The following is a 26,509-nucleotide window of genomic DNA, read 5'->3' as shown; positions in this document are numbered from 1 at the left end:
ATATTGTTGACATTCTCACTATGTGTTTTGCTTGGCCTTTCTTTAACTATCAGTGGTCCATCGTATGTGCTTCTTCTCTAATGGACTGCAAGTTTTTTGAAAACAAGAACTATTTATGATTTACCATTCTCTGTGCCTAACAGAATACTTGCAAATGAAAATGGATTAACAAATGCTATTTGGATAGACGGATGTGGGATAGATGGATAGATGAGTAAAATATGCATAGAATAGCCACACACCTAAAAACACACAATCCTTTGCATCTCAGCAAAGGAGCAGGGGCCTGAGACAAAAGGTACATCACCTTACACCCTGTAACTGCAAGTTGGCTGAACTGGCAGCCCTGGTCCCAACCAAAGGCTGAAAGGCCAAGCCCCTTTTTGCAGAGCTGTTGTCGAGGAGGCTGGAGCCACAACCTCAGCACAGCTTTCTGGGAGCAGCTTCATACGAAGCCCCTAGCAACTCTCCCTGGGTGGTCTGGGAAGCCTGGACCAAACATCCCAGCAAGCTCTGCAGTGTACTTTCTGACAAAGATCATGTTTTCTCAGGGTCTTAGGAATGCGACTTTAATCACAAGCAAATAAGTTCAAAATATGGAGGCTGATTTTGTAAAAACAACAACAAAATAGACTTTCTCCCACAACTTTGCCAAAGATCAAGTGTGGTGCAGAGGAGAGAGACAGGCTTCACAATCAGCTGTGTTTAGATTCAGATCGGTTCTCTGCTTCTCTGTTTGCTTGGGCTTCTTTCTAACGGCTTCTAAGACTCAGTTGCATCCCTCAGCTGCAAACAAGAACACAACTACCTTGCAGTTACTATCCCTGTTGGAACAATTAGACCTGCCCCCAAACAAAGTAGAGCCTCCACAAATATTAATTCCTTTTATCCCATCCCACCCTTCATGGCCACCCACCAGCCTTGTTCTATCCCTGCAGAAGTTCCACCACCAAAAAGCCTTCCAGCCCGCTCGAGCCCAAGCCCAAGTGGCCAGGGTCACTTGATTGGGCACATGCCACACGCTCTATCTGGGCGCCCTAGCACAGCAGCCTTGCACAGTTAATGCTCACTTGGAGTATCAATGCACGTTTTATCTCCCTAACTGCAGATAAGGTCAGAGGTAAGGACTTTCATACTTCTCTTTAACCCTCACAGGGCCTGCTATTGTAAAGATATGCTCAGTAAAGATATGGGCAGATGGATCTGGGCTTCAACTTTCTTTCAAGAACACCAAGTCAGAAGGGGTCAGTTGAGAGCTTGTCACTAAATGTTTGGGATTTTCAGGTCATTTCAACCCATAAGCACCGAGCATCTACTTGTAGCATGAGAGCATGCCAGGAGCCGTGACAGAGGCAAAGAGGCCCTGGGAGGGCCATCACCACATCTCACAGGGCAACGCATGGAAACAGATGCACTGGGCTGAGAGTAAATAAGATGCAGGCTAAACACAGATGCTATTTATTTGATTTTGTTAAACAGGGAAGAAATGATTAATCCCATGCACGGGAAACTGGGGAAAGCTTTATTTAGCTGGGCCCGTCCAGGCCAAAGAAGCATCATGAGAAAGGCATGAAAGCTTGACAATAAATGGTGTGTTCAAGGAACAGAGTATTTGGCTCCAGTGGAATGTAGGAAGGATGTGGTGAGAGATGAGAATGGAAAGTAATCAGTTAGCAATGGAATTTTATTTATGGAGGCAATGGAGAACCATTCAAAGTGTGTAAGGAGGGGAATTACATCATAGAATCATTCATTTACAAGATTCCATTCTCATCAGTATGAGGATGAACCCAATGGTTGGAAGGAACCCAATTAAAATAGTCCAGGCCAATGGTTCTCAATCAGGGCAACATGTCACCTTGGTTTTGGGAAAGCAGTTGTAAGATATCAGCTCACAAATGGGGAATTGGGTATGACCTGTATTCCAGTCTGCAATCACTAAAATGTGAATGTGATGGTTAATTTCATGTGTCAACTTTGGTGTCCAGTTTGGTCAAGTATTGGAGGGTGTCTCTTAGATGGGATTTACATCTACAATCAGTTCATTGAATCTACTAGCAACTAAGGAGATTGCCCTCAGCAGTATGGTAGTCTCCTCATTCAACCAGTTACAGGTTTAAAAGCCAGAAATGAGGATTTCAGAGGGCTGAAGAATTTCTGCCTCAACTTTGGCATTGGCTTTGTTGGAATTTCCAGTCAGCCAGCTTCCCCTGGGGAATTTGGGCTAAGGACTTCAGCACCACCTTTACAGGAGTTTCCAGCTTGCAGCCTGCCCTACAGAGTCTGAACCAATTATCATAGTTGTCTTCATATATCTATATCTATATATATATATATATTCTCTATCCTGTTGGGTTTGTTCTCTGTCTCTCTGGAGAACCCTGACTATTACAGTGGGTATTCCCCGGAAGAACTGTAAAGCAGTGAGAATCGTTTCTTGTTCTCAGAAGTGCTCTGTTCTGAGACCTGGGTCAGTGACCACAGTGATAAAGAGGTAGTCAAGAGTAATAGGGTTCCATCACTGACAGAACCCAGGGTGTTGGGGGCAGGGTGAGGCTGGGAGGGGATGGTCAGGGAGGGTGTGAAGACAAGTCAGAAGTCCACCTCTGGTAACTCGGGAGGCTCCCTGCAGACTCAGGTAGGGCTTTTCATTGCTTCTCTTTGGCCACAAGAGGAAGAAACTGAGCTGAAGCTGTGCTTTCTCTCTGCTCTTTCACAGAGAACTGTAAACCATTTAACCTTCCTATTCTCTCTGAGGCAGTGCTGGGCTGGCTGAGAGGAAGTGAGAGACTCGGGAGATATGTGGCATCCTCTCCACAGAACGGAGCATGCTTGGCTCACCCTCATGCTTACAAACCGAGCTGCAAGAGAAGCCGTGGCTGCTGACAACACATTCACTGTACTGAATTTGAAAAATCACAGTCATACAGAAGAAAAAATACTGTTTAACCCAAACAAGACTTCATCACAAAGACCTAGCGTTTTAGTTAATCAATACCACACATAAAATTTTTAAAAATAATGAGCAGGTTTTTTGCAAGGGACACGTGCATCCAACTCAAGACAAACCTAGTGTTCGTTCCTGAGTGGATCATTTCATCTTTCCGAGTCACAGTTATACTGCCTGTTTCACAGAGTTTTATGAGCAATAAGTTAGACGATAAAGAAAAACATTTGGTACAAAACATAGTCAACAAATATTATGCCCATCCTCTTTTATCAATACGGTAAGGTCTTAGAGGGATCCTAAAAGTCAGAGACAAAAATGAAAAACATTCTGGCTTTAGCCTATGAAGAGTGTCAGAATCTGAAGTGTCTGGCACAATGTCTTAAGACAACACAGACGTGGAAAATGTTCTGTATACAGAGAGCACAGAAGAGAACTTGCAGAGTTCGGTCTCTACTTGGCGGTCGTTCTGACAGCTGGAAACCACAGCTCTTGGGGCCCTCTCCAGCTCTGGAACTTACCCAGGGCACCTCAGGTCACCCCCACCTCCACCTCTGCCTTTTCCCTATCTGCAGAACAAGGACCAGAATGAGGCTTTCTACTCAGCACAGCACTGGACCAACACCACCTTCCTCCACCTCTGAGCTCTCAGACCACAGAGGAGAGCCGGGGGTCCACATCCCTCAGAGGCCCAGGGGCCCCAGAACCCCCCAAGAGCCAGCGTGCCACAGAGAGATAAATAGTCTAGTCTCTTGGCCCCAAAACCCTGCACTGACAGAGCAGGTCTCGTTCCAACCATTATACATTATTTTAGGCTTTCCTAGAGCCTTTCATTTGAGTAAAGGGATCGTGAGTGAAAGAACCCTGAAAACTGCTCCCTAGGATTCAATCTTACCAGGGCAGGCTGATGCAATGTGGGTAAGATAGAGGTCTATTTCCTCTTAAATCTACTGAGCCTATGATTTTATAGACACATCTCATAAAAGAGGTAGACATGGAGTAGCAGCAGGACAAGTAGTAATAGTAAAAACAGGAACAATAAAAGTAGCATCGTGCTCTTAGTTGCATTAAACCATTTGGAATCCAAGTACATAACATTCAAGCCACAAAAAGATTTTTTGAGTGCCTACAATGTGCCAAAGTTTATGGGAAAACAAAACAAAATAAAATCCTTGCCTTTGAAAAGCTCACCTAGTGGAGGGTATAGATGAGTAAAAATAATTTCAACATAGTATGGCAAATGCTGTTACAAGTTTAAGCACTGGATATAAGAAGAGTTGAAAAGGTGCAAGTAGTTTAGAAATGGTTTGAGTATAGGAGACTGAGGAAGTGGGGAGGAGTGTAAGAAATGGAGCTGTGAGGGTGGGGAAAAATTAAAAAGGCAAGGGCAGATTATGCCAAGGAATTTTCATTTAGGGGGATTCTAACTATAAAAGATATTTTCCAGGTTGAGGATGGAGATGCAATTTTACCCCCTTCCAAGCAGTGTCCTGAACTTCCTCCAATCAACTCCCTTACACATTCTTGGCCAGGTGATCTGGGTGAGACTGATCCCTCCCCATTCTCTAGGGGTAGGTTGTGACTGGCTTAAGCCAATCAGTGTACCCCATTTCAGAAGCCACAGAAATAGGATCAGTGATGGTCATACAATCTATTAGGCTAGAAAGGTACAGACTAGAAAAAAGAAATGTCATATTTATTTTACAGGAGTTACTGAAAGAGACCTCCTCTTTCTCTCCTAATGGACAATGTGGGGTGAAGATGTGATGTTTCGAGCTACTACCATCACTTTGCTACCATGATGGGGAGATCCTGGTGCTGCAAACTTCTAGGGGGTTACCATATAGAGTTTGAGGATGAGGCTGAAAGCAAAGCTGCAGAGTAATGAGATTTTCTTCCTTCAAGCTATATGGATTTGGGTTGCCCGGCACTTGTTATATGAAGGATCTTAATGGATACACAAATAAATGTTGTGGCAGTAGCACTGGAAAATGACAAGTTCATGAATTCTCAAAGATCAAAGATGCCTCGGAGACCGAGTAGTCCAACTTTCATTTCCTAGATGAGGAAATGAAGAGATGACAGGAAAGATTAACGAACCTACCCAAGATTGCCTGAGTATTTAATACCAGAGCCAATGCTAGAATTACCCAAGATTCGTGATTTATATAGTCTAGTGCTCTTTCAACCATAACAGACTATTCCCATAGACTGTCTCAAACTATGGCTACTAATGCAAACAATATCATGCAGAAAAGTTTGTCTCTTTGGAAAATGTGTGCCCCTTCTGGATTCTAACCTTCCTGCCCCCTGTGTGGCTCTGGTCCAACATAGGAAGTGTACGACCTGATGAAGGCCTAGAGTTGGCTGCTCCAACAGATGCCAAAGCAAATTGCTCTCTCTCTGTACATCACCATCCACCATTGCTCCACCTCTATAGTTGCCTCTTCCCCTTCTAGTCCCTGCCGATTATGTCACCATCTTAGAAACGAGTCAAAACCCTAGCAAAAGCCTTTGGATCTGGTCCCATCATGCTATGACACCACTTTCCTTTGCTTGCCTCCACTGTGACGGCTCTATCTGCTCATGCCTTCTTCAAGAGGTAGTTCCAAATGACCTGAGGCTTTCTTTGATACTAGAAGCTAGAATTAATTGTTCCCCTCTCTGTGCTGTCACACTGTGTTGTCCATACTGCAAATACAGCACTTTCCACCCCAAATGAGAGTAACCCACATGTGTCTCTCCTCCTGATCATGAGACCAGGGAGGGCAGGGATTGTAATCTTACCTGTGCTTTCGGAGAACCTGGCACAGGGAGGTGCTCAGTAAATGTTGGAAAATTAAAGTGAATAAACGTCCACTATGTACAGAATATATAATGCAGAGCTGCTAGGTAGATAAAGATGTATACATTAAGGTCCATCATCTCAATCCACTTGATTTCTAGGTGAGGAAATGCAACTAAGATAAATAATCAGAAATTTTGGGTCTAAGAAGCATTTCCGCAGCATAATCGTTGAGTGGCCTTGGCGATGGATAAAAAGAAAAGGAAAAGATATTTGCATTACTTGTAACCAAGCCTGCTACTGCTTGATACCTTATATACGTTATCTCATATAATTTGCTCATGAAGTTGATTGTCCTTTAGAAATGAAGAAACTAAGGCTGGGAGAAATTAAGCAGCTTGCTTAAAATCACATAATTAGCAGATAGCAGAGACAGAATGAAGACCTGGGTTTAAATTCCAAAGTCTGTGTTCAATGACAAGACCCAATCAGCAAGTCCATACAAACTTTACTTTTTTTCTTAAACTGTAAAGAATTGCTTTTATAACCATTATGTCTATGATTCTGTGTAGAAAAGATTTTGCCTACAAAAGCTACACTTTAGGCAAACATTTTTCCATCTTTATTTTTTAATTCCTCTCATCTGGGTTCGAATGGCAAGGACTTTTAATCATCAAGAAATAATTAGTATCAGAGACATAATTCCAGCTCACAGCAAAGGAATTACATGCTTTATGTGGCGTATTTAATTTTGGTGTGGTTAAAATATAATTTTCATTAGGCTGCCCCACCACCACCACCAAGGACAAATAAAGTTGACATTTCCCCCTTCTTAGATCTGTAGGAATCTGTAATCTCGAGTTGGGAACTTTAGTACCTAATGTTTACATTTCCCCAACTTCGTAGGGAGAATACTATTTCTAATTCTGGCCGCTGCAGGACTATAAATGACTTTGGCAGCAATAAAACATCAATATTCTAGTTGCAACTATTCAATGTGACACGTATGGGGGGACCAAAAGAGTCTGCAGAATTGTCAATGAGCATCATGGGAGCACGGGATACTGAAAGATCAATGGCACGTGGCTGCTATAGAGAGAGGAACGTATCTCTTGGTGCCCACCTGAAAGCTCACAGCCAAAGGCCTTTCCGTCAGCTCTCTGAACAGCATTGGAATGGAAGTGCCCTCTCTCCTAGACCCGTGCTCTCAGGCCTAGGCAATTCGGCATCCCACTGAAATGTCTGCCAAGGCTGTGGAAGCCACTGGAAGCTCTCGGCTCGGTCAGCCAGGAGCGCACTACTCAAAGGCTTCCATCGTGGTCTTTTCTGCATTTCTGCCCTTCCACCCACGTGAAGAAACATGAAGCCTGTTGGAAGGCTGAGAAGAGAAGTGCAGGGTGTCCCCGAGGGTCAGGCCTGCGGGCCACAGAGGCCTCCTCAGCCACTGCAGCCCACGTGTCCTCACTGGGACACGACCCAAAGTCTGCCCACACGTCTCTGATGCCCTGAAAAGCTTATTTATATAAGTGGACCTAACATTTCTGTGAAAGAACCTATTTCAGAGTTTTAGGGTAGGAAGATACCACTAAGTGCCTACAAAATTCCCTCTTTATTTGATGACTCTTACATATAATTGGATTGTTTCTCCACTCCTTGAATGCTTTCAATGACAGGAAGTTTACTACAGCTGACTCCAGAGCCAAAAGCCCTTGTAACTTCCACCCACCTGCTCATGAGCTGGTCTCCAGAACCACAGAGCTGGTCTTTTCTCATAAGCAGATCCAGGTGCAAACTAAGAGCCAGAAAACAGTTCAAACCAATCCCTCAAGCATCCTGGCAAAATCCCCACGTTCATTGATAGATCCCTGACACTGGCTGATTCTGAAGCATAAAATATTACCTGAGTACCTGCGTGATTGTCCCATGGGACTGACAAGCTCTTCTGAGGGCTTATGCACACCTTACTCAATTGTTAATTTTTTCCTAATCACCAGTCAGTGTTTTTCTCACTCTCATTACACCGAGCACAGAATGATGTTCCATAGGAGTTTGGTAAATAAAATAGCTACAGGCAAGTGGTTTCATGGCCCCTCACCTTCCTACTCTCTACTCTCTGGACATGTGACAGCCTGTCAATTATTTTGTAAAATGTAACTGCCAAGAAATGACCATGATGCTCCAAATGTGGTCTGAGCGGGACGAGAGGATGGAAACCACTGTTGACCCTGCTGGAGGATTGCACTTCTCCATCCCTTTAAATTAAGTGTGGCCAATAAACTAGGGCAAAATTGGGGAGTCACCTCTGGGAGAAGCCTTTAAGAGCCTGAGCATGATTCACAGAGTTCTTTCTGCCCTGCCACAGTGAAGGCCAACACTTTAGACGTGGAACCTTTGCCATTAAACAGCCTCAAATGAGAAGGCAGAGCCTCCTCCAACCCAAGACTGAATATAACCTGGGCAAGAAGTAAACCTTTTAAGTTCTAAACCACTATGGCTTGGGATTCCTACCCCATTCTGGCTGATCCGGACATCACATAGACAAACACACACAAACACACATATACACACACACTGTATCATTTTCCACACAGCCCAGTGCTTCTCAAAATGGTCCACTCCAGAAGTGACAGAGGAGAATCGGGGAGCCACTGCATACCCCCAAGAGTGAGGCCACATGCCCTGCAGCAAGTACAAAATTGTCTTCATAGGCCCTGTTTTAAGCTTGTAATGTCTTACACATTTTAGATTCTGGTCCATCGGGAATCCCCTAGGCCACTGCACACACAGGGCTATATAACTGGTTGGGAAGATGAAGTGAGATTTTGGCTTTTCTGGAAGGATCACAGCTGCCCTATTTTGAAGTGTGGCAACAACCCTTTCTCTCCTTTTAGTTCTTTTGCACAGAAACTGTTGGTTATACGTATACATATATATATTTTTTTTTGCACACACATATTCAAGTTTACATTTGGCCCTTTAAAGTTTCATTTTCACACTCAGCCAAAATGAACCCTGTAGACATATCCAGTGGGTTTCAAATCTTCAAAGTCTGGTATAGTACCTAGAATATGTTCGGTGCTAGGAAAGTTTGTTGAATCACTGTGACTCTTCATCCAATACACTTACCCTCCTGCCCAAGTCATGTCCCACAGACTACCCACTGCCCAGGCCCTCTGTGTCCTCCTCAAAATCACAGATAAGAAGGCTACACTCGCCCATCATAAAGCCCATGCGCCCTCCAAGCAATTAAACTCTGCCAGAACTTTTTTCATGGCAGTGGTATATTAGTAACTGATAGGCAAAAAAATTTTCGTGCTCACATAAATAAAGGAAATGCAGGTTAAATAAACAATTAGTCTCTACTGGTGGATTTCTCAGTGCTTTCTTCCTTCTACTTGGCCTTTGGAATATCTTGGTAGAGGGTACACAGGAAGGGGTATAGTATGCAGTGTTTAGCAAACCCATTACACCAAAACAAAAATCGTTTTTTTAGTCCATCTTTTAGGGCCAATGTTCCTCAGAACACACATTTGGGAAAAACACCCCAAATTGTCCTCTGTGGTCCTAAGCCCAAACTCAGAAGCAAAATGAGAAGGAGCTAGGCTGAAATGAGAAGGAGCTGGGCCTGTTGATTACCTACCACGTGAGAGACACGTCTTCTGTGTCCTTCCCTTTGGATTCCACAACCACCCTGCCAGGGAAGCCGTTTGTATCTCCACCGAGATGGAGTAAATGAGGCTCTCTGAAGTAAGAAGTGAGCTGGCCTTTCAACCCAGGAAAGCCCGACCCCAAACACCAAGCTTTCCTCAGAACTTAACTGTGATTCTTTGGTAACTACTTTTTTAAGAATGCCTCCTTTCAGTCTTACATCATCTCTCCTTACTTACTCTTTTACACCTTCCCAGGTCTGTCCCCCAGGAAAAGGACAGTTAGGACACCTCTGGTCTTGGGGCCCTTCACCATCGTCTGCCCTGGGCCAGGAATGACTTGAAGTCAACACAGAGAGGGGAAGGCGCATGGCCAAGAAATCGAGACACATGGGTCCTGCACCCCACCCTCATTCTCCATCTGTCAACACAAAGGGGCTTCCTTTGATTCATACCACAGTGATTCACAGATGAAAGGTGCAATATTTTCCACCCCAGCAACCCCTCTGTAAGAAAACAGTACAATTTTCCTGCTTTCACATTCATTGACCTGTGTTTGCTCTGAATTGGAGTTGCTTATTTATCTTTAGTACGATTCTGTAGAAATAAAAAACCTAATACAGAAAGAAAAAAAGAAAGCCTTGCCCAAAAGGACAGGAGAAGTGGAAGGTTTCAAGGAAAGGAACACAAACCACAGCTTCGTGAAGCCATTGTCTGGTGACAATGTGCAGGTGACTTAACAGCGAACACGTCCAAAGGCAAATCTATGAAAGGGGAATCTACTGTGGAATGCTGCCCTTCAGGCAAGACGGAATCAATTTTGCATAAAGCTAATTATTTAATACATTTTGACAAGCTTGGTTTAATCCTAGCTCATCCTTTGGAAATGTAAAAGGAGTCCAATTCATTTTGTTAATTGCAGGGAGTTCTGCCTCCACCATCTTCCAATCTGTCTCACCCCCAACCTCCCATCTCAAATGAACGTCAAAAGCAATTTCCTTTCCTCTAGGTTGAAGTTATTTTCCTGGGGATTTAATGAGGCACATTTTAAATGTTAACTACAAATATTGAAATAGATTCACTTCAATTGAATTCAGTGAGCCTGTATTGATTAGTAATTACGAGTCCTGTTCTAAGGTAGATGTTGGGGGTAGAGGATTCAGATGAGCCAGACATTCTTCTGATCTTAAGAAAGTCAGTCAGGCATAAAGAAAAAAATCATAAGACATAGACCCAAATCATTTGTAAAGCTCAGTCTCTATTCATAAAATAGAGATAACAATATTGGCTGTGCCCATATCACAAGGAGACCATGAGACACAAATGAAATAGTCTGTAAAACAAGGGCAAGAAGAAAGAATACACCTAGTGCAAAAGGCTAAGAAAGACTGAGTGAGAGCTATAAATCTGGGCATTTAAAAATACTTAGGCAGGCTCTCTATAAGATCTATTTATAACAGTAGTTACTAAGAAGCAACTTTTATTTTCTTATAGTTTGAAGAAAGTTCCCTTTCCTTTTTTTTTCTTTTTTTTTTCCTCATTCCTTGAGCGGGAAGAAAGCCAAATGAAATGTGATTAACTGAAAATAAACTCTAAAACCTCATTTTTCTTTTCTGATGGATAAAATCTTGAGTTTGTCAGAGCTAATGAAAAGAAAAGAGAAGTCCGTGTATTCACTGAAAGCAGATCATTTGGCCCTGAACACAATGTTGGCTTCATCTGAAGGAAATCTAAATGTGTTTTCAAGATATATGCATTCTAATTTAGCACCAAAACAATGAGAGGTGACACTAATAACTGAATATTCTAGGTACACACAATCATTATATTAGCACTGCTATAATGTCAATCACACAATTATTCAATTACATTTAAAATGAGGTGTGGGAAAGCTTTTTCTTTCTAGAAAGGAGAACTCATGCCACAGTAAGGTTTTCTAAATTACGTTGCCAGGTTCTGAAATTCTGTTTTTTAAGTGATTGCTTTGGCCTCACAAGCAACATTTACAGGAATTTTCTACTTTGGGAGCCTGACTGAATTAGAGAAGAATCTCCTTAATAAAACCATGTCAAAACCTCAGAAAGGAGACTCCATCATTAAGCAAAAATTAGGCCAAAGGTAGGCCTGGTGTCCATAAAATCTAGAGCAAAATGCATATCACGAGAAATTACTTTCAACATCTGAACCATTCAAAAAGACCAACCAGAGTACAGAAGATGCACTGGCACTGGGCTAATGTCGTCATCTGCTCCACTGGATATTCTCCGAGACAGAGCTTGCAGGACACGAGCGGGTCGAGGGCCAGGTCCCACGTAGGCCGGTACCTCGCTGTGGTCATTGCAGAGCAGTCTGAAATGAGAAATGCACGTTACGTCAAACCTCCCCACTCATGCTTTCCATTCAGAACCAAAGGCAGGGATCACATTCTCCTGTGGGGCAAAGGAGGTGGCTGGATTTTTCTTTCGCTAGGGCTTGGGATTTTAGGAAGAACTCACTGGACTGCTTTGAGAAATTTGAGCCAGGGGCTCTGGCTTGAGTCTTGTGGGTGTCTCCTTTAAATTTTAACAGGAATGTTCATATCTTCTCCTGAAAGGGCAAACCCCAGCCCCATACTTTCACTCCATCCTTTGTTCCCCAAACCCATCCTCCCCAAACTCAGAACTGCATAAGATACAGATAAAATTTCACATGCTCCCTGGCCATCTGAACTCTCACTACTTGATCTCTAAAACTCAGCATCCAAATTGATTTAGTGAATGCAGTGTCCTTCAGCTCTAAACCTGTTCTCTGAACTGAGGAGCTGAACAGATTTCGATACCAAGAGATACCTGCATTCCCTACTAGTTACAGAGGACGTAAAAAACAGGGCTTGCCTTGTCTAACTTTGTCCCGTACAGCACAGGGTTGTGTATATAATAACAAAGATACAGAACATGAAGGAAAAGGAGTACAAAACAAAACATCAACCAATGGCCAGCAGTGTAAACAAAACAGCTCTAGGTTCTTGGCAGTGTGGGAAGATGTCTGAGACACAGTTCCCACCTTCAAATCTTCAGATTCAATTCAGGACCAACTTTGACAATTAAAAAGTTAAGTGATAAGAGGGGACACAATGTGATTACGTGTCAAATTAGTGCTAAAGACACATGGAAAAGATGAGGAAAATGAGGGACTAGAATAGTCAGAAAGAACCTTAAGGGGGAGGTGAGTCCTGAGTTTTGAGGGGAGGTTATATTTCGTATCAAAAGAGCAGGAAGAAAAGCCCTAACATCTTTCACCAGATGGCAGGGGTGGTAGAGGCAGAATAAACTCAGTGCTTTGTGATCAAAACTCATTCTGCCCACAACTGGCACAGTATACAGTTACTTAACCATTTTCAGCCTCAGTTTGCTCAGTTGTATGATAGGATTGCTAAACCCTATCTCACTGGATTAAAAGAGATAATACATATCATATATATAAAGAGCCTTGCATGCATAGTAAATGCTCAATAAAAATCAGTTCCATTTCTTCACTTCTTGAGGTATTTCATTTAGCCACAGTTTTATCAACCTGCAAGAAAGAGTCTGATTTCGCCACCCTTCTCTGCAATTAGGTGTTGAATTTCATCATCATTTGTGTAAGGTAATGCCAGGGTCAAACAGTTGTCCTGATAATTTTATTATTATCATTATTATTACCATTCTTCTTCTTATTATTATTCATTTACATCTCTTTCTCAGGTTTTGTTAGGCATAGGTCCATAGGTCGCTGAGTGTCATCAAGCAAATACTTACTTAGGACACACCACTTGCCAAACTCAGTTCCAATTCCTCTGGGAAAGAGAAAATACATGTGATGCAGAAGGAAGAGACTTAATGTATAAACTCTTACAGGGAGAAGATAAAACTCCACGTGAAAAAGTAACATGAGTGAAACAAATGTAAGAGATAAGAGGGAGGAGATCCTGGCCAATAAGAACTCAAGCAAATGAGAGTAATTATTGAAAGCAAAGTGGTAGCTGAGCCAGGCAGAATCTGGGTTGGGAGTAAGGATGGGAAATAAGCATTCACGGTAGGGAAAAGGGCAGAAGCAAGGACAAAGCGGGACCTTCCGAGTGCAGTCAGAGACTGTAAATAACTTACTCTAAAATAAGTGTAATTTCTATTGTTACAAAAGGACTCTGACACAAACTCAGATAATTTTTGGATTGGTTGGGGACATGAAGATAATTTAAACAAACCTCATAATTTAACCTCAAGCCAACAGGCTCAGAACAATTAGATGATTTGTGGGGTCACACAGCTATCCAGTGGTGCATAGGGTAACAGGATCGAGGCTTCTTACCTCCCCAAGCCCATTTTCATTTGGGACATTTCTGTGCAACCTGAATACATATTTCTTATTAGTATTTCAAATGTCAGCAAGAGTTTTCTGGGTCCCTGGGATCATGGGCTATGATGTTTTTCTTTCTATTTCCCTGCATCCTTTAAATTCATACTTGAATGATGTTTTTTCAAGCACCATATCCTAAAGTTGTTTGAACAGTGTCAATTACGCCTTGACTCAGAATGCAAGCTAGCTCTCAAAGGGGTCTGAAAACTACACCAAAAGCATTGCAGGTTTGCGATGGGCTACAGAAATCACTCAAGACTGGAAATATTTCCAAGGAAGCACTGGCTGGCTATAGGCTTGTCAGACATGTAGAGTTCGGGCCTGTTTGCTTTGACATTGTTGTAAAGATACAGAGGATCTGCAGAGCACAAGGCAGCCATTTTAGTTCTAAAGAACTCACACTTTTAAATCATGCAGACTTGGGTTTAAATTCTTGTTCTGCTATTTGGTTGTGTAATTTTGGACAAACTACTTAAACTATAGGAACTTTAGTTTAGTTTTTTTTTTACACCCCTTCAAACACCTACTACACACCACTATAACTGTTGTGTAGAGGGAGTAAGAAGTAACATATTTAAAGTTTCTGGGACATATTAGGTGCTCAGTAACTAGAAGCCATTATTATATGTAAAGTTGAAGAATCTGGACTTTAACTTATATAGAAAAAAGTGAAGGGAAAAGTTTCTCTGTTGGAAAATTATATAATAAAATGAGTCTTTTTATGTGTGTGTGTTTTTTTTTTTTTAGTCTGATGGTTGCAATTTTTGCTTGAAGCAAACACCAAAACTTCCTAATGCTTCATACTTTATTATCATCATCATCTGTGCAGCATGGTACAAATTAGGGCATCACACCCAACTGCATTATAGAATGCCAGAATTCTAGTGCTTAACCCACTCAACTTCCAGACCTTGAACCCTGTCTCCCATTTCCCCACTGCAAGTCCTGGGCACAATAGCATCATGTGAAAAGTTTCCTGTCACCACAACCTATTTATAGTTTCAATCTAAACCTCTTGCCCCATCCTATCTTGTTTTCCATTTCCCAGACTATTCTCTCTTCCCAGCTTCTGAGCTTGGCTCAACTTCCTGCTGACAGCCTGTCTGATGAGACCTTTCATACAGCTTGGAGGGCTTGACCCCTCTGGCTTCCTTTCTTCCTTGACCATGATTTCTACTTGACCCCTAGACAATGCAACTTCCTGCTACACAGGGACATGGCAGCCCAAGGTCCCTCACTTCAGGCAGTACCACCTCAACATTCTACCCCAACCTCATGAGCGAGTCCTGAAGCAGTTCACATTCTGTTTCTTGGCAGCTGAGTCAGGATTCTCTCTCTCTGGGGTGTGCTCAAAGTCATGATTCAAATGGTGGCAGCTACAGGACTATATTTTATATTAAAAAAAAAAGGTATATATTATCTAAACCCTGCATGCACCTTCCCCACAAACATGATGGGATTAATATGCTTTTGCAAACACTGAACAGCTACAAACTTGGAATAGGAATTTGCTAAGAGAATCACAATGCACAATAAAAGAAATAAAAGCAGTCTTTGGTTTCTTAATGTGAATGTCAAGTCATATGCAGAAACAAACTATTTTAAGAGCATCTGGGCGATTATAAGTATTACTCAATTTAAGCAATTCAAAATGTTTACAGGGGGAGTTGCTGATTAAGCACTACTCTGTGCAAGGGGTTATGAACAGTGATGGAAGAGGTGGGTACAAGGAGGAGAAAGAGCTAGAAGGGAAAAGAATCCATTAAGGGAGAAGGGAGATAAACAGCATCATCAACATAAGACCAAATGTGTTATTTGACCAGAAACTCCGTCCCTGGGCCTCAGTGGACCCCTATTCTCTCTACATTCACCCCTCAAAGCAAAGAAGGGGAAGGAAAAGCCGCTCTCAGTCAGTAGGTATCACTTTCACTCTCATGACTCCCTCCCAACATGTCTCTGCTTTACTACAGATGACTCAATCACACCCATGTTTCTTATCCAGCAAACTTTCCCCTTCTCCATGAACTTCTCCAAATCCTACCAATCCTTCAAGCCGAGCATCAGTCCCAGTTGCTCTGTGACATATTCCCTGATTTTCCTGAACCCCTCAGCTCTCTCTCCTTTTTCCGAGTCTACTGGGGTGGTTCTCAAAATGTATTCCCTGGACCAGAAGCATCAGCCTTGCCTGAGAACTTCTTAGAATGCAACTTCTTGGGCCCGGAGAAATTCTACTGAATCAGAAACTATGGGGGTGGAGCACAGCAGTCTGTGTTTTAGCCAGCCTTTTAGGAGATCTTGAATCACATCAAAGTTTGAGAAGCCCTGGTCTAAATCACTGCACTTGATGCCCTTTCCCACCCAGCTCCAACTAATTCTGAAGCCCACGTGGATTTGAGCACACCAAGTGCAGTGCGTCCCATAAGTACCCCCAACTGAGCAGTCTTTTCTTGTCAGTCGTTGTGCCAGATTCTGCATATGAACTTTCATTTACTCTTTACCATGACTCCCTCAGGGTAAGGGTGCCATTCCAATTAGACCATATATATTGATTTGTCTCACCAACTTGATAAGACATTATTCAGAGGCAAGGGCTCTTTTATACTCTTCTGGACAGTATTAGTCACAGGCACATACTCTGGTATATATACACACACTGCTTAAAGTGCATCAGGCATTGTGTTATGTACTTTCATTCATTATTTCATTCGATCCTCACAATGATCCAGAGACTTTAATTGTTGGCTCTTCTTCCAGTTTGACAGGTATGGAGAGGATGAGGGCCACTTGCTCAAGCCCACACAGCTGTTCAGTGGTCATCTGTATGACTCCAAGGCACAGGTATTTGATTATCCTCATGGACCGACTGAGAATGGAGCTTTTCTGGGTTTGTAGATACACAAGGTAGACTCATTTCAATTCTGTCTCTGAGCATCGAAGACCTACCTTGAGTGCTTCCAGGTTGGCAGTGGCTGTAGACAGCAACATCTTTATAATTTGGAGCTGTCAGGGGCAGTAGAATATGAGAATGGTGGTTGGGTTGAAAGTTGGCTATAGAGCTGTTGACTTATCCAAGCGTATGGTTTCAGGATCCTTTAGGAAAATACTCAGCTATCATCCCCTCCAAAGCAGCTGTCCACAACTCCCTGACAAAACCTTACTATATTTCCAGCAATCATGCTCCTAGGTATGTATTTATCCAACTAATGTGAAAACAAATGCTCACATAAAAACCTGCACAGGAGTATTTATAGCAGCTTTATTCCTATTGGCCTAAAAGTTGAGACAACCAAGATGGCCTTCAATAGGTGAATGGATAAACAACCTGGTACCGCCGTAAAAAAGAATACTATTCATTGATACAAAAGAATGAGCTGTCAAGCCACACAAAGAAATGGATGAATCTTAAATGTACATTTCTAAGTGAAGAGGCCAATTTAAATAGGCTACATACTGTTTGATTTATATTACATGACATTCTGGAAAAAGCAAAATAGAAAGTTGGTAAAGATCAGTGGTTGCCAGTGTGTTGGGTAGAGAAGAAAGGGTTGAGTAGGTGAAGCGCAGATATTTTTTAGGTCAGTGGAACTATTCTGTATGATACTATAATGGTAGATACCTGATGCCATGCATTTATCAAAACCCATAAAACTTCACACAACAGGGAGCAAACCTTGACAGAAGCAGATTTAAAAAAAAAAAAATCATTCAGGAAGTCAGGGGATCCCAGAACATAATACAGAATGTGAGGAAAGAATCTAACTGTATTACACATGTATGAAGCAACCTCACTGAAGGGGTAGGGAAAAAATGCTGACCTAAGTAAATTTTTAAATACTCTATATACTGGGATTGAGAAATCAAGTAAAAGGATAGCAGATGATGGGAACCAGGTTTCTTATCACTGGAGTGGGTTACAGATAAGCAGGAGGAGGAAGCTAGAATAATCTACATGGTAATGGAATAGAGTATAGGAGACATTGGTATGAACTCATGGTCATGATGGTTATAAATAGAAAGCATCCATGCATATATTTCCTTGCTAGGTCAGCTAGTAAGTCTAGAAACAATGCACTCCAGTTTGCGATAAGCACATCTAGCATACATGCTCCAATAAAATGCACCGAAGTCTCTTGGAGAAACAGCTGATTCTAGAACTGGGGCAGTAGATGATGATCCCAGAGAATCTTACAGCACCACAAAGCAAGGAAGTGCTCAAAATAAGCAAGCAAATGAACAAACAACCACAACGATGAGGGTATGTCAAAGCGGTACATAGTGGGGCCAACTGGCTAACACTGGGACAATCTGAGCGACAAACTAGTATTGAAGGATAACCCAAATATAAAATAAATATCCATCAGTCCATACTGAAAAAGAAATGACTGAATATATAAATACATGGAGGAGAAAAGACAAATCTCCCACAGAGAAGAATTTCAAAATATTTGTGTAGCTATTCCACCTTCAAGGATGGATGAATCTTAAATGCACATTGCTAAGGGATCTCCCCACTCTCCGAGTAGGGATGATGCATAGTGACCTCCCTCCAAAGAATATAGCATGGACAGGGGATTAAAAAAAAAAAAAAAAAAGAGTAAATTTACAGTGGAGAAAACGGGCAATCACTACCTGAGCCAGGTGATCAAGGTCAACATCAACAGTTGTGTTGTGTGCCCTCAACAGGATCTGATAAAAATGGCACTTTACCTCTGCGGTTTTCTTCCTCAGTCTAATCATGAGAAAAACACCAAATAATTCCCAATTGAGGAACAGTCTACAAAATACCTGGCCAGCATTCTTCAAAACTGTCAAGGACATCTAGAACAAGGAAAGTCTGAGAAACTGTCACAGCCAAGAGAAGTCTAAGGAAACATGACGACTAAATGTAATGCAATATCCTGGATGAGATCCTGGAACAGAGAAAGGACATCAGGTAAAAACTAAGGAAATACGAATAAGGCTGGACTTCACTTAGTAATCATAAGTCAATACTGGTTCATTAATTATAACTAACACACCACACTAACGTAAAATGTTAATAATAGAAGGAAACTAGGTGTAGTGTATATGGGAACTGTTTGTATCATCTTTACATGTTTTCTGTAAATTTAAAACTGTCCTAAAATTAAAAATTTATTATAAATAATAATAAAACCAAACGAAACCAAAAAAAAAAAAAAAACCCTTCACTATCTCCATTTAAACCCACCCCAAGAAACCTACTAAAAAGTAGATTCAAGTGGGAAGAGTAAATATTTTAAGCCAGCATCTTCCTCAAACTTATTGTGTGACAATAAAATTCTGAGAAAGACTGGATTAAATAAAGTTCAGCAGGTTTGTCTGTTTCTTTTTAACCATCAAACTCTTTGCAGTTTTTGATATGCTAATGGACACCATGATAGTCCTGGAAAAGTGGTGAGTAAAGCTCAATTTGTCCACAAAACATTTTCCCAAGCTCTCAAGCACTACCACAGAAGATAAAGGTTCTGTGTTGGGGGGGAGGGGGAGGCAGGAAAAAAAGAAAAGCAAAAGAAAGCACTGTTCTGGGTTGTTCTTCGTCATCTCACACCGAGGCTTTCCTAAATTCAGATTTTGCAGTCAAGTAGGGAAGGGACAAGCAGGCACAATCACCCAGAAGGACCCAGGCACCAGAGCAACGGCATCAACCTATTGTGCAGTCATTTTCCATGGGGACAGTCCTTAACAGATACACTGGAGAAAGAACCCCAGAAATGGAACTATGTGGAGGTTGTGTGTGCTCTGCACCTTTTAAAATACATCTGCATATGTGAGGGGGAACAGGACTTCAGCCAATTGGAACATCTCAGCTTTGGAGCACAGCAACCACAAGTGGACAGTGAACTCGCTAGAGTGGGTTGAGTGGAATGTCCACTTAAACTGAATGGCTTCCTTTCACAGAAAGGCCCACCACCATGCAGAGCTGTGTGTTGTCCCCTTCGTCCAGCCAAAGCCTGCACTTTCCCACACAGAAAAGCCAAGGCTGGTGAGAGAAGCTGCATGAGCAAGCCTTCCCACAGCAAGCTCCAGGAGGCTTGGGGAGGCAGGGGGTGAGGATGTAAGAAGGAAACGCCACATATACAACAGAAAAGCCTGCTGCAAATGACCTTAGAGAAATTTCAACCAGCAGCCGAGGCTCTTGCCTTGAAATACTTCCCCTCTGGCCTTCAGCAGATCTGTAGCCTTGCTTCCAGAAGCAGCCTCTCTTGCAGACTTCTTGTCACGGAGAAAAAAAAATTGGAATTCATGGCAGAGAGCTCATTTTCTTTTTTCCTAAGATCTTAACAGTTGAAGCAATCCTTCCCTAGAGCTCTGAAAAATACTCCACATGCATGCTTAAAATTTCTCGTTAGCTTCAACATTATGGTCTGCTTTCCACAGATGACCCAGACACAGACACACTTTCTGACCCCTGTTCAGGAATTAAATGCAGAGGAGAACACAAAGAGCCTCTGATTCAAACTCCAATTTGTCCACATAAACATTACACATCTACTACCAGAGAGCAGTGCTTTAGAAATCAAACATCTCAGGATCGTTCTTCATTTTAGAAACAATTTCCTCCGTCAGAGTTGTTTAGGGATTTGCTGAAAGCAATCCCTGCCTCCCCCACCCCAGCACCACCTCTTTCTATCTGATAATGAACTCCCCTTAAGGTATCATTGCCAAATCTTGCTGGTGACATAGTAAGTCATTATCTCTCTCTCTCTATAAATAGGAAAAAGCAGTAGAATATACTGACATTTATGATAAAATTTGCATAGCAGTGTGCCACCCCAGTTCTCTGCTTTGAATTGATATTAATCGTACTCATTCAAACAAAGAACAATTTGTGGGGTGAAGGAGACTGGTTTTTGCTGTCACTGCATTTGTGTGTATGTGTGCGTGTGCCTTTAAGTCCCTACTGGCTGGCGGTAGGAGTGGTTTGGGAACAAGCCTTTGGCTTGCTTCGCCCTGGGTGGTAGCCCAGGCACAATTACTTTTTCCTTCAAGGCAGCAAACAGAAACCTTGTTACTGGGACAATGAGCCTGGGAAATTTCTGGATTTGGAGCCTGTCAATACCTTGAGGTACTGGGACAAGACGTTATGGAGGAGGAAACAAGAAGTAGGGTCGAAACTGGACTGTATGAGGATTCAAGGAACCTGGGTTCAAATCTCAGCTCTGCTGCTAACTGACTGTGTGACCCTGAGGCTGTCGCTTTCCATCCATGGACCCGTGTGACCTCATCTGCAAGCCGAGGAAGCTGAGTGGAAGGGATGCCCCAAGGATTCCTCTCAGTAGTTACTTTCCTTAAGACTATGAAACCCCCACTCCTTATGTACACCTAAAAACCTGTAATTTCTGTAATTTAGCTCACTGGTGAGAGGTGTCATGCTTATGTGGCTGGAGCAACAAAAGACCTTCCACATTGGCAGAGGATGAACCTCAGAGTGACAGAGTGATAAAATATGCTTTCAAGATTTAAAACTCTGTAACTATAGATCAGGGAACAGGATAAACCCGCGACTATGAGTCGTGTGCTCTCTATTAAACCATCTAAATGTTCACCATCCTTGCTTTTCTAAGATCTCACACGTAATTCCACCTCCAGAGGTCCCACTCCCATTCTGAGTCTTATATTTCCATTTCTCTAACTTTTCACTTCTTCACTACTAGTTATTTTACAAACTGGCATTAGTTTTTTATAATATTCTAAACACTGGTCTAAACATGAGATTACAAAAGCCACGGACAGAGCAGCCAACCCACATAATAATTGAAGTCTTTTTTGCTGTAGTTAAAACCTGCCCTTGAAGATCTGCTTGCAAAGAAGAAGGAATGAAATAAAAGGTATAAAATAGGCAAGGGACCTGTTCAAAGAAAACTTTGAAATGACTAGAGTATAAAATGCACACTGGATGGCTGTGGAGGGAGCACTGTGGAAAGGTGAGGAAAGGAAGGTTTAGGGTCCATGGGGGGTGGTTTGTGGGGAGCCCACCCTAACCTACCCAGTGCGGGGATCCCTGCTTATGGTTAGCCCCAATCCTGATCCCCTGCCCCTCCCATGTTTCTCGTTGACTCTAAGAAATGAGAACAAAAGAGGAGGACTGTGGAATCACAATTTCGTTAATATTAAGCTGTGGCTTTGACTTATTTCACTTATTCCAGCCAGAAAATCAGGTAAAATTTGGGACTTCCAAATACACAGAACACATTTCCTACTGCACCGATATTTCAAGTTCTAAATTTCTTATAATGAGTTTACTTGGATTCTGTCTTTGCTTTCTAATAGCTGGATGTGGAACAGATGAGAGAAAAGGGATAAATTGATTTAAACTTTGTAGGTGAGATAAGAACTGAATCATGATTCCTATGAGGGAGGTAAAAATATCTGACAGACTGAAGACAAAAACCAACAGGATGAGATAAGGGACTCAATGAAAGGTTCAAAATAAAGAGGGAAAAATGATTCCCAGCTTAGGTTCTACTAGGAGCCTTCCATGCAACAACCAAGATAATTTTCAGAAGACAGAGAATATACTGAGAAACAAATATCTGGCACACTCCTGTTTTTCAAATCCATACCGATGCTATTGGGATGAATAAAACATCATTTCCTCTGAAAGTATTACTGAATTCACACATGCTATAGCAAACGGCAGACATCTTTTTTCAGGCATTAATTAATTAAACATATTTTTGAGCACTTATTGTATTCTAGGCACTCTTGTAGTTACTAGAAATATAATGAACAGAGCAGACAAATATTCTAGTCCTTGGGGGAAATTATATTCTCGTGGGAATACAGAAAATAAATAAATAAATAAATAAATAAATAAATAAATAAATAAATAAAATAAGATAAATAAAATGGGCAGTTAAATATACAGCACATTAGCTGGTAATAGGTGCAAGTGGAAAAACCAAAGCAGAGGAAAAGGAGATGCGCTACTGGGAGAACTGGTGCTGAAGTTGTGTATCAGGTGTCCTACACACAAGAGGGTAGAGGCAGAAGCAGAGCTACCAGTTGGGAGGTGTCTGCCCAGTATGATGCAATGACAAACGGGGATGATGACAAGTGGCCACATTCTAGATCTATTTGGAAAGAAGAGCCTCCAGAATGTGCTGACAGTTTGGTGATGGGCATGAGAGAAATAAAGGGGTCAAGGGTAACCCAAGGTATCTGACCTAAGGAAATGGAAGGACCATTACTGAGAAGTCTAGGGAAGGAACAGGTCGAGGGGTTGGTATGAGAGCTTCACCATTAATTACCCGCAGGACTTTGGGGAGATCAATGAACCCCTCTGAGCCCAGGCTTTCTCCTTTCCTGTAAAGTAGATGTACCATATAATCAGTTATAAGGCAAGGAAGTTCTGGACAAGATATATGTAACTCCTTAAAGTCTTTCTAGCAGGGGTCCATCAACTATGGACCAGGCTTCCTTTTGTACAGCCCTCTAGTTAAAAACACTTTTTACATTTTTAAACGTTATAAAACAAAAAACAAAGACATTTAGGGCACAAAAGCCAGAACTATTTATTATCATATTCTTTACAAATAAGTCTTCCTATCCCAGCATCTAAGATTCTGTGAATGGGGCCAGTAGAATAGGATTCCTGAACAAGGCTCACAAACAATAAAGCAAATCCTGTTAGACATCTCCCATGAGAGTAAGTTAGGGGTCAGTATGAACAGAGGAACTTGATCCACCCGCATCCTTAAAATCTGCGTAGTAATAGGCTGCCTGATGTTAGAAAGAATGAAAGGAAACACACAGAGATTTGGATCCCATCTCTCACTGTCTCCATACAATGTGACAGTGATTTATGATGTTGAATGTAAATTCTGTTCTTTCCTGTTTTTAGCACTCTAGCTCATACAGACTTATAGGCTCCTGAGAATTTGTTCCAGACAGAGGGTCCACAGCACACACATTTGGCCTCTTGGGGACTTCTTATGGGAAAGAAGACAGGAGCCTTTTAATTCTCCCTCTACTATTTGGGGCATGCTAAGTAGCTCACATTGGGAACAAGAAAACGTAAAAACTGAGATCCACCTAGTAATTGGGACCACGTTCAATCTCCGTGTAATTAAATCTGGAAGCGGTGACATCTGACATCTACAAAGCATGGGAGACACAAGCAGAACCAAGAACAGGAGTGATTTTCACTTAATTGGAAAAGGTTAACATTTCTGTGAGAAATATCTTTCCTGCTATCTCCAAATTCTCATTTCTTTCTTTGGATGTAATCACAGCTAACTTTTAATCACTGATAAATTACAGCCTACTGTGCCATGATTTGGGCAGAGTCTATGGAATTCTACTCCACAAAGCCTCAACTATTTCTCCAAAGTAATGATGGTCTAAGAACTATCTGGAGGTTCCCCATTTTAGTGCAATAAGCCTAAAGCATCCCATGTCATTTTAGCAGTATGACAGCTGTGACAAGAATGTCACTCATCTTTCCGGCTTCTGAAGCACAGCGGCCTGCAGCCCCCTAAAACTCCCACTTCCTTTCAATTACCTGATCACCTACATAAAACATCTAGTACCCCCTACGGCCACCACCCCCATCACTCCATATCCCCTGACCCTCTTTACTCCATCACCATTCCCTGGCATACCATGTGTGACCTCATTTATCATTTGTTTGTCTCTCCCAACAAGAATGTAAGTTCTATGAGGGGAAATATTTTTATAAGTATCTCATACAATTTAAAAGACATCGTCAAAGAAAAATATGGGTCTATTCTGGCTCCTTTACTGCCTAATTAATTAGGGAGGAAAAAAAAAAATACTAGGATCAAATGGGCAATGCCTGCTTTCTAGGAGTGAATAGGACCATTCTCTCCTCCAGTGACCAAAGGAGCCAAGCGAATGTGATACCACGTTATCCCCCAAACTGATAAAATATAAGAGGTTCTCCAATCTACTAATCCCTGATCAACTAATGCTGAACAGCATCTTGTAATACACTTATGATCAGCTGTGGTGGTGTCTACCATCCCATAGAGCACTTTATATTTTGCAATTCATCCAATCACTACTATAGAGATATGGAATCACACAATTATCTTCAACAGATTAAGAATGGAGGCTTCAAAAGGATAAATTATTTGTCCAAGGTCTCAAGGGAACAAGTGGTAAATCCGGGATCCTAACCCAAACCTTGGGACTTGCAAAGCCCATATTCTTTCCACACACTCAACGTTCGGACTCTAGACGCCTCCTGGGTGCACACACACACCCATTTCCCCAACTGCACAATGGTGAGTTAGTGGCTTTTGGTGGAACTTAAAAAGTTTGTTGGTTAACAATAGCTACTCTTTCAGCCCCCCAGTACCTACCTGTTCCCTGTATACAAAGGTGCAATTGCTAAATTGGCTGTTCCACATTTAGAAATACTAAGGAGGCCACCCTTTGCCGGGGGAAAAAACAAACAACAACAACAAAAAAGCTACCTTTTTAAAATGAAAAACTTTCTGCTCCTGAGACGAAAACTTTTTTTGTTAAGCCAAATGCCCTCCAGTTAAATAAGGCATTTGGCTTAATGATGGTAATAAGAGACCATTTATCTGGTTAGATGTAGAGATAAATCTTCTGGGCAACTTCTCTGATGAGAGATTGGATCATAACTACATGGAGCATCTTCTCTGCATTCCCCTGCAGGCAATGCCAGAGAATTTATCTCTTAATAACTGAAAAATTAAAAACAGCCATTATCTCATTTAAATCTCCTAAGAACTCTGTGAGGAAGGCTGGGCCATCACCATGTCCTTGTACAGAACAGAAAACCAGAGGTGAAGAGGTTTGGCCAAGATGGTGAGGGCAGGAAGAGTCCGTGCTAGAAGCAGACAAGGCACCATCCATCACTGCTCCATTCCACCCCTTCAGAAGAGATTTACCTTTCCAACTTTCCTTAGCCCCACATCTCAGCAATAGCCAACACGTCATCCATCCCCGCTTTCCATCCTTTACCTAGACAATATCGTGAACAATGGAAGACAAAAAAAATCAACCACAAAACTTACCCAAAATTATTTCTGACATGATGGCGATGATCCCCAGAGGTGCAGAAGCAAAGCTTTAATTTAAAGAAAATATTCACAAAGAGAGGAGGAAAACCCCAAAATGAACAGGGCGTCAGTGCTCAAACTGCAGAACCAATTAATTTGTTTCCTGAACACTGAGCTTTGTTCAAAGCCCAACCTTGAGGGAATTGAACGTAATCAAATAAACTGATGCAACCTTTCCTGAAGGGAAACCAAGATGTGAACTTCAAATTATTCCCAAGAAAACATCAATGGCAACCTGAAAACAGTCTTCCAAGGTGAGAGAAGTCGTCCTTCTGGGAATATCCATCACAACACAAGTCTAGAAAGCACATTTATTTCCAGGACAATGTCACAACTTGTGTTTTTACTCTTAGAACCTCTGTCAGGTATTCCTGTGCTTGGAGGCATTAGTCGTGATGAACACACATGGAACAGCCTTAAACATCTGTTTTAGGGAAGTACATAGTTGTTGACACAATAATGGGTCTAATGGGACTATGTACTCTTAAGGATGTAAAACTCTAGGCCACTTGAGAATTGTTAGCATAGAATTATAGCTCCAAAAAAACCAAAGTAAGCCCACTTTGTCCAACAGGCCTCCAACACATAAAGGGCCATTTACAAACTTCTTGATAGTCCAGAAAGAAGGAGATCCATATTCTACAAGACTGAGTAAAACCTCAGGTTTCCTTGCCTCACA

General features: G+C 41.9%; 1 protein-coding gene across 2 annotated transcripts in view; it reads right to left on the bottom strand.

The window, feature by feature from the left end:
• RNF144A (ring finger protein 144A) overlaps positions 1-26,509 on the bottom strand; it is a 138,135-nt gene that overhangs the window by 38,371 nt on the left and 73,255 nt on the right. For both annotated transcript variants that reach the window (XM_037813070.1, XM_037813071.1), the window contains one exon: positions 11,583-11,728. In XM_037813070.1, the coding sequence (XP_037668998.1) occupies positions 11,583-11,717 (135 nt within the window). In that variant the 5' untranslated portion in view covers positions 11,718-11,728. The remainder of the gene's footprint in view (positions 1-11,582; positions 11,729-26,509) is intronic.

The sequence above is a fragment of the Choloepus didactylus genome, chromosome 20 (assembly GCF_015220235.1).
Source record: "Choloepus didactylus isolate mChoDid1 chromosome 20, mChoDid1.pri, whole genome shotgun sequence".
NCBI lineage: Eukaryota > Metazoa > Chordata > Mammalia > Pilosa > Megalonychidae > Choloepus > Choloepus didactylus.
Note: the sequence above shows the minus strand (reverse complement) of the source record. Positions and strands in the feature narration are given on the sequence as shown.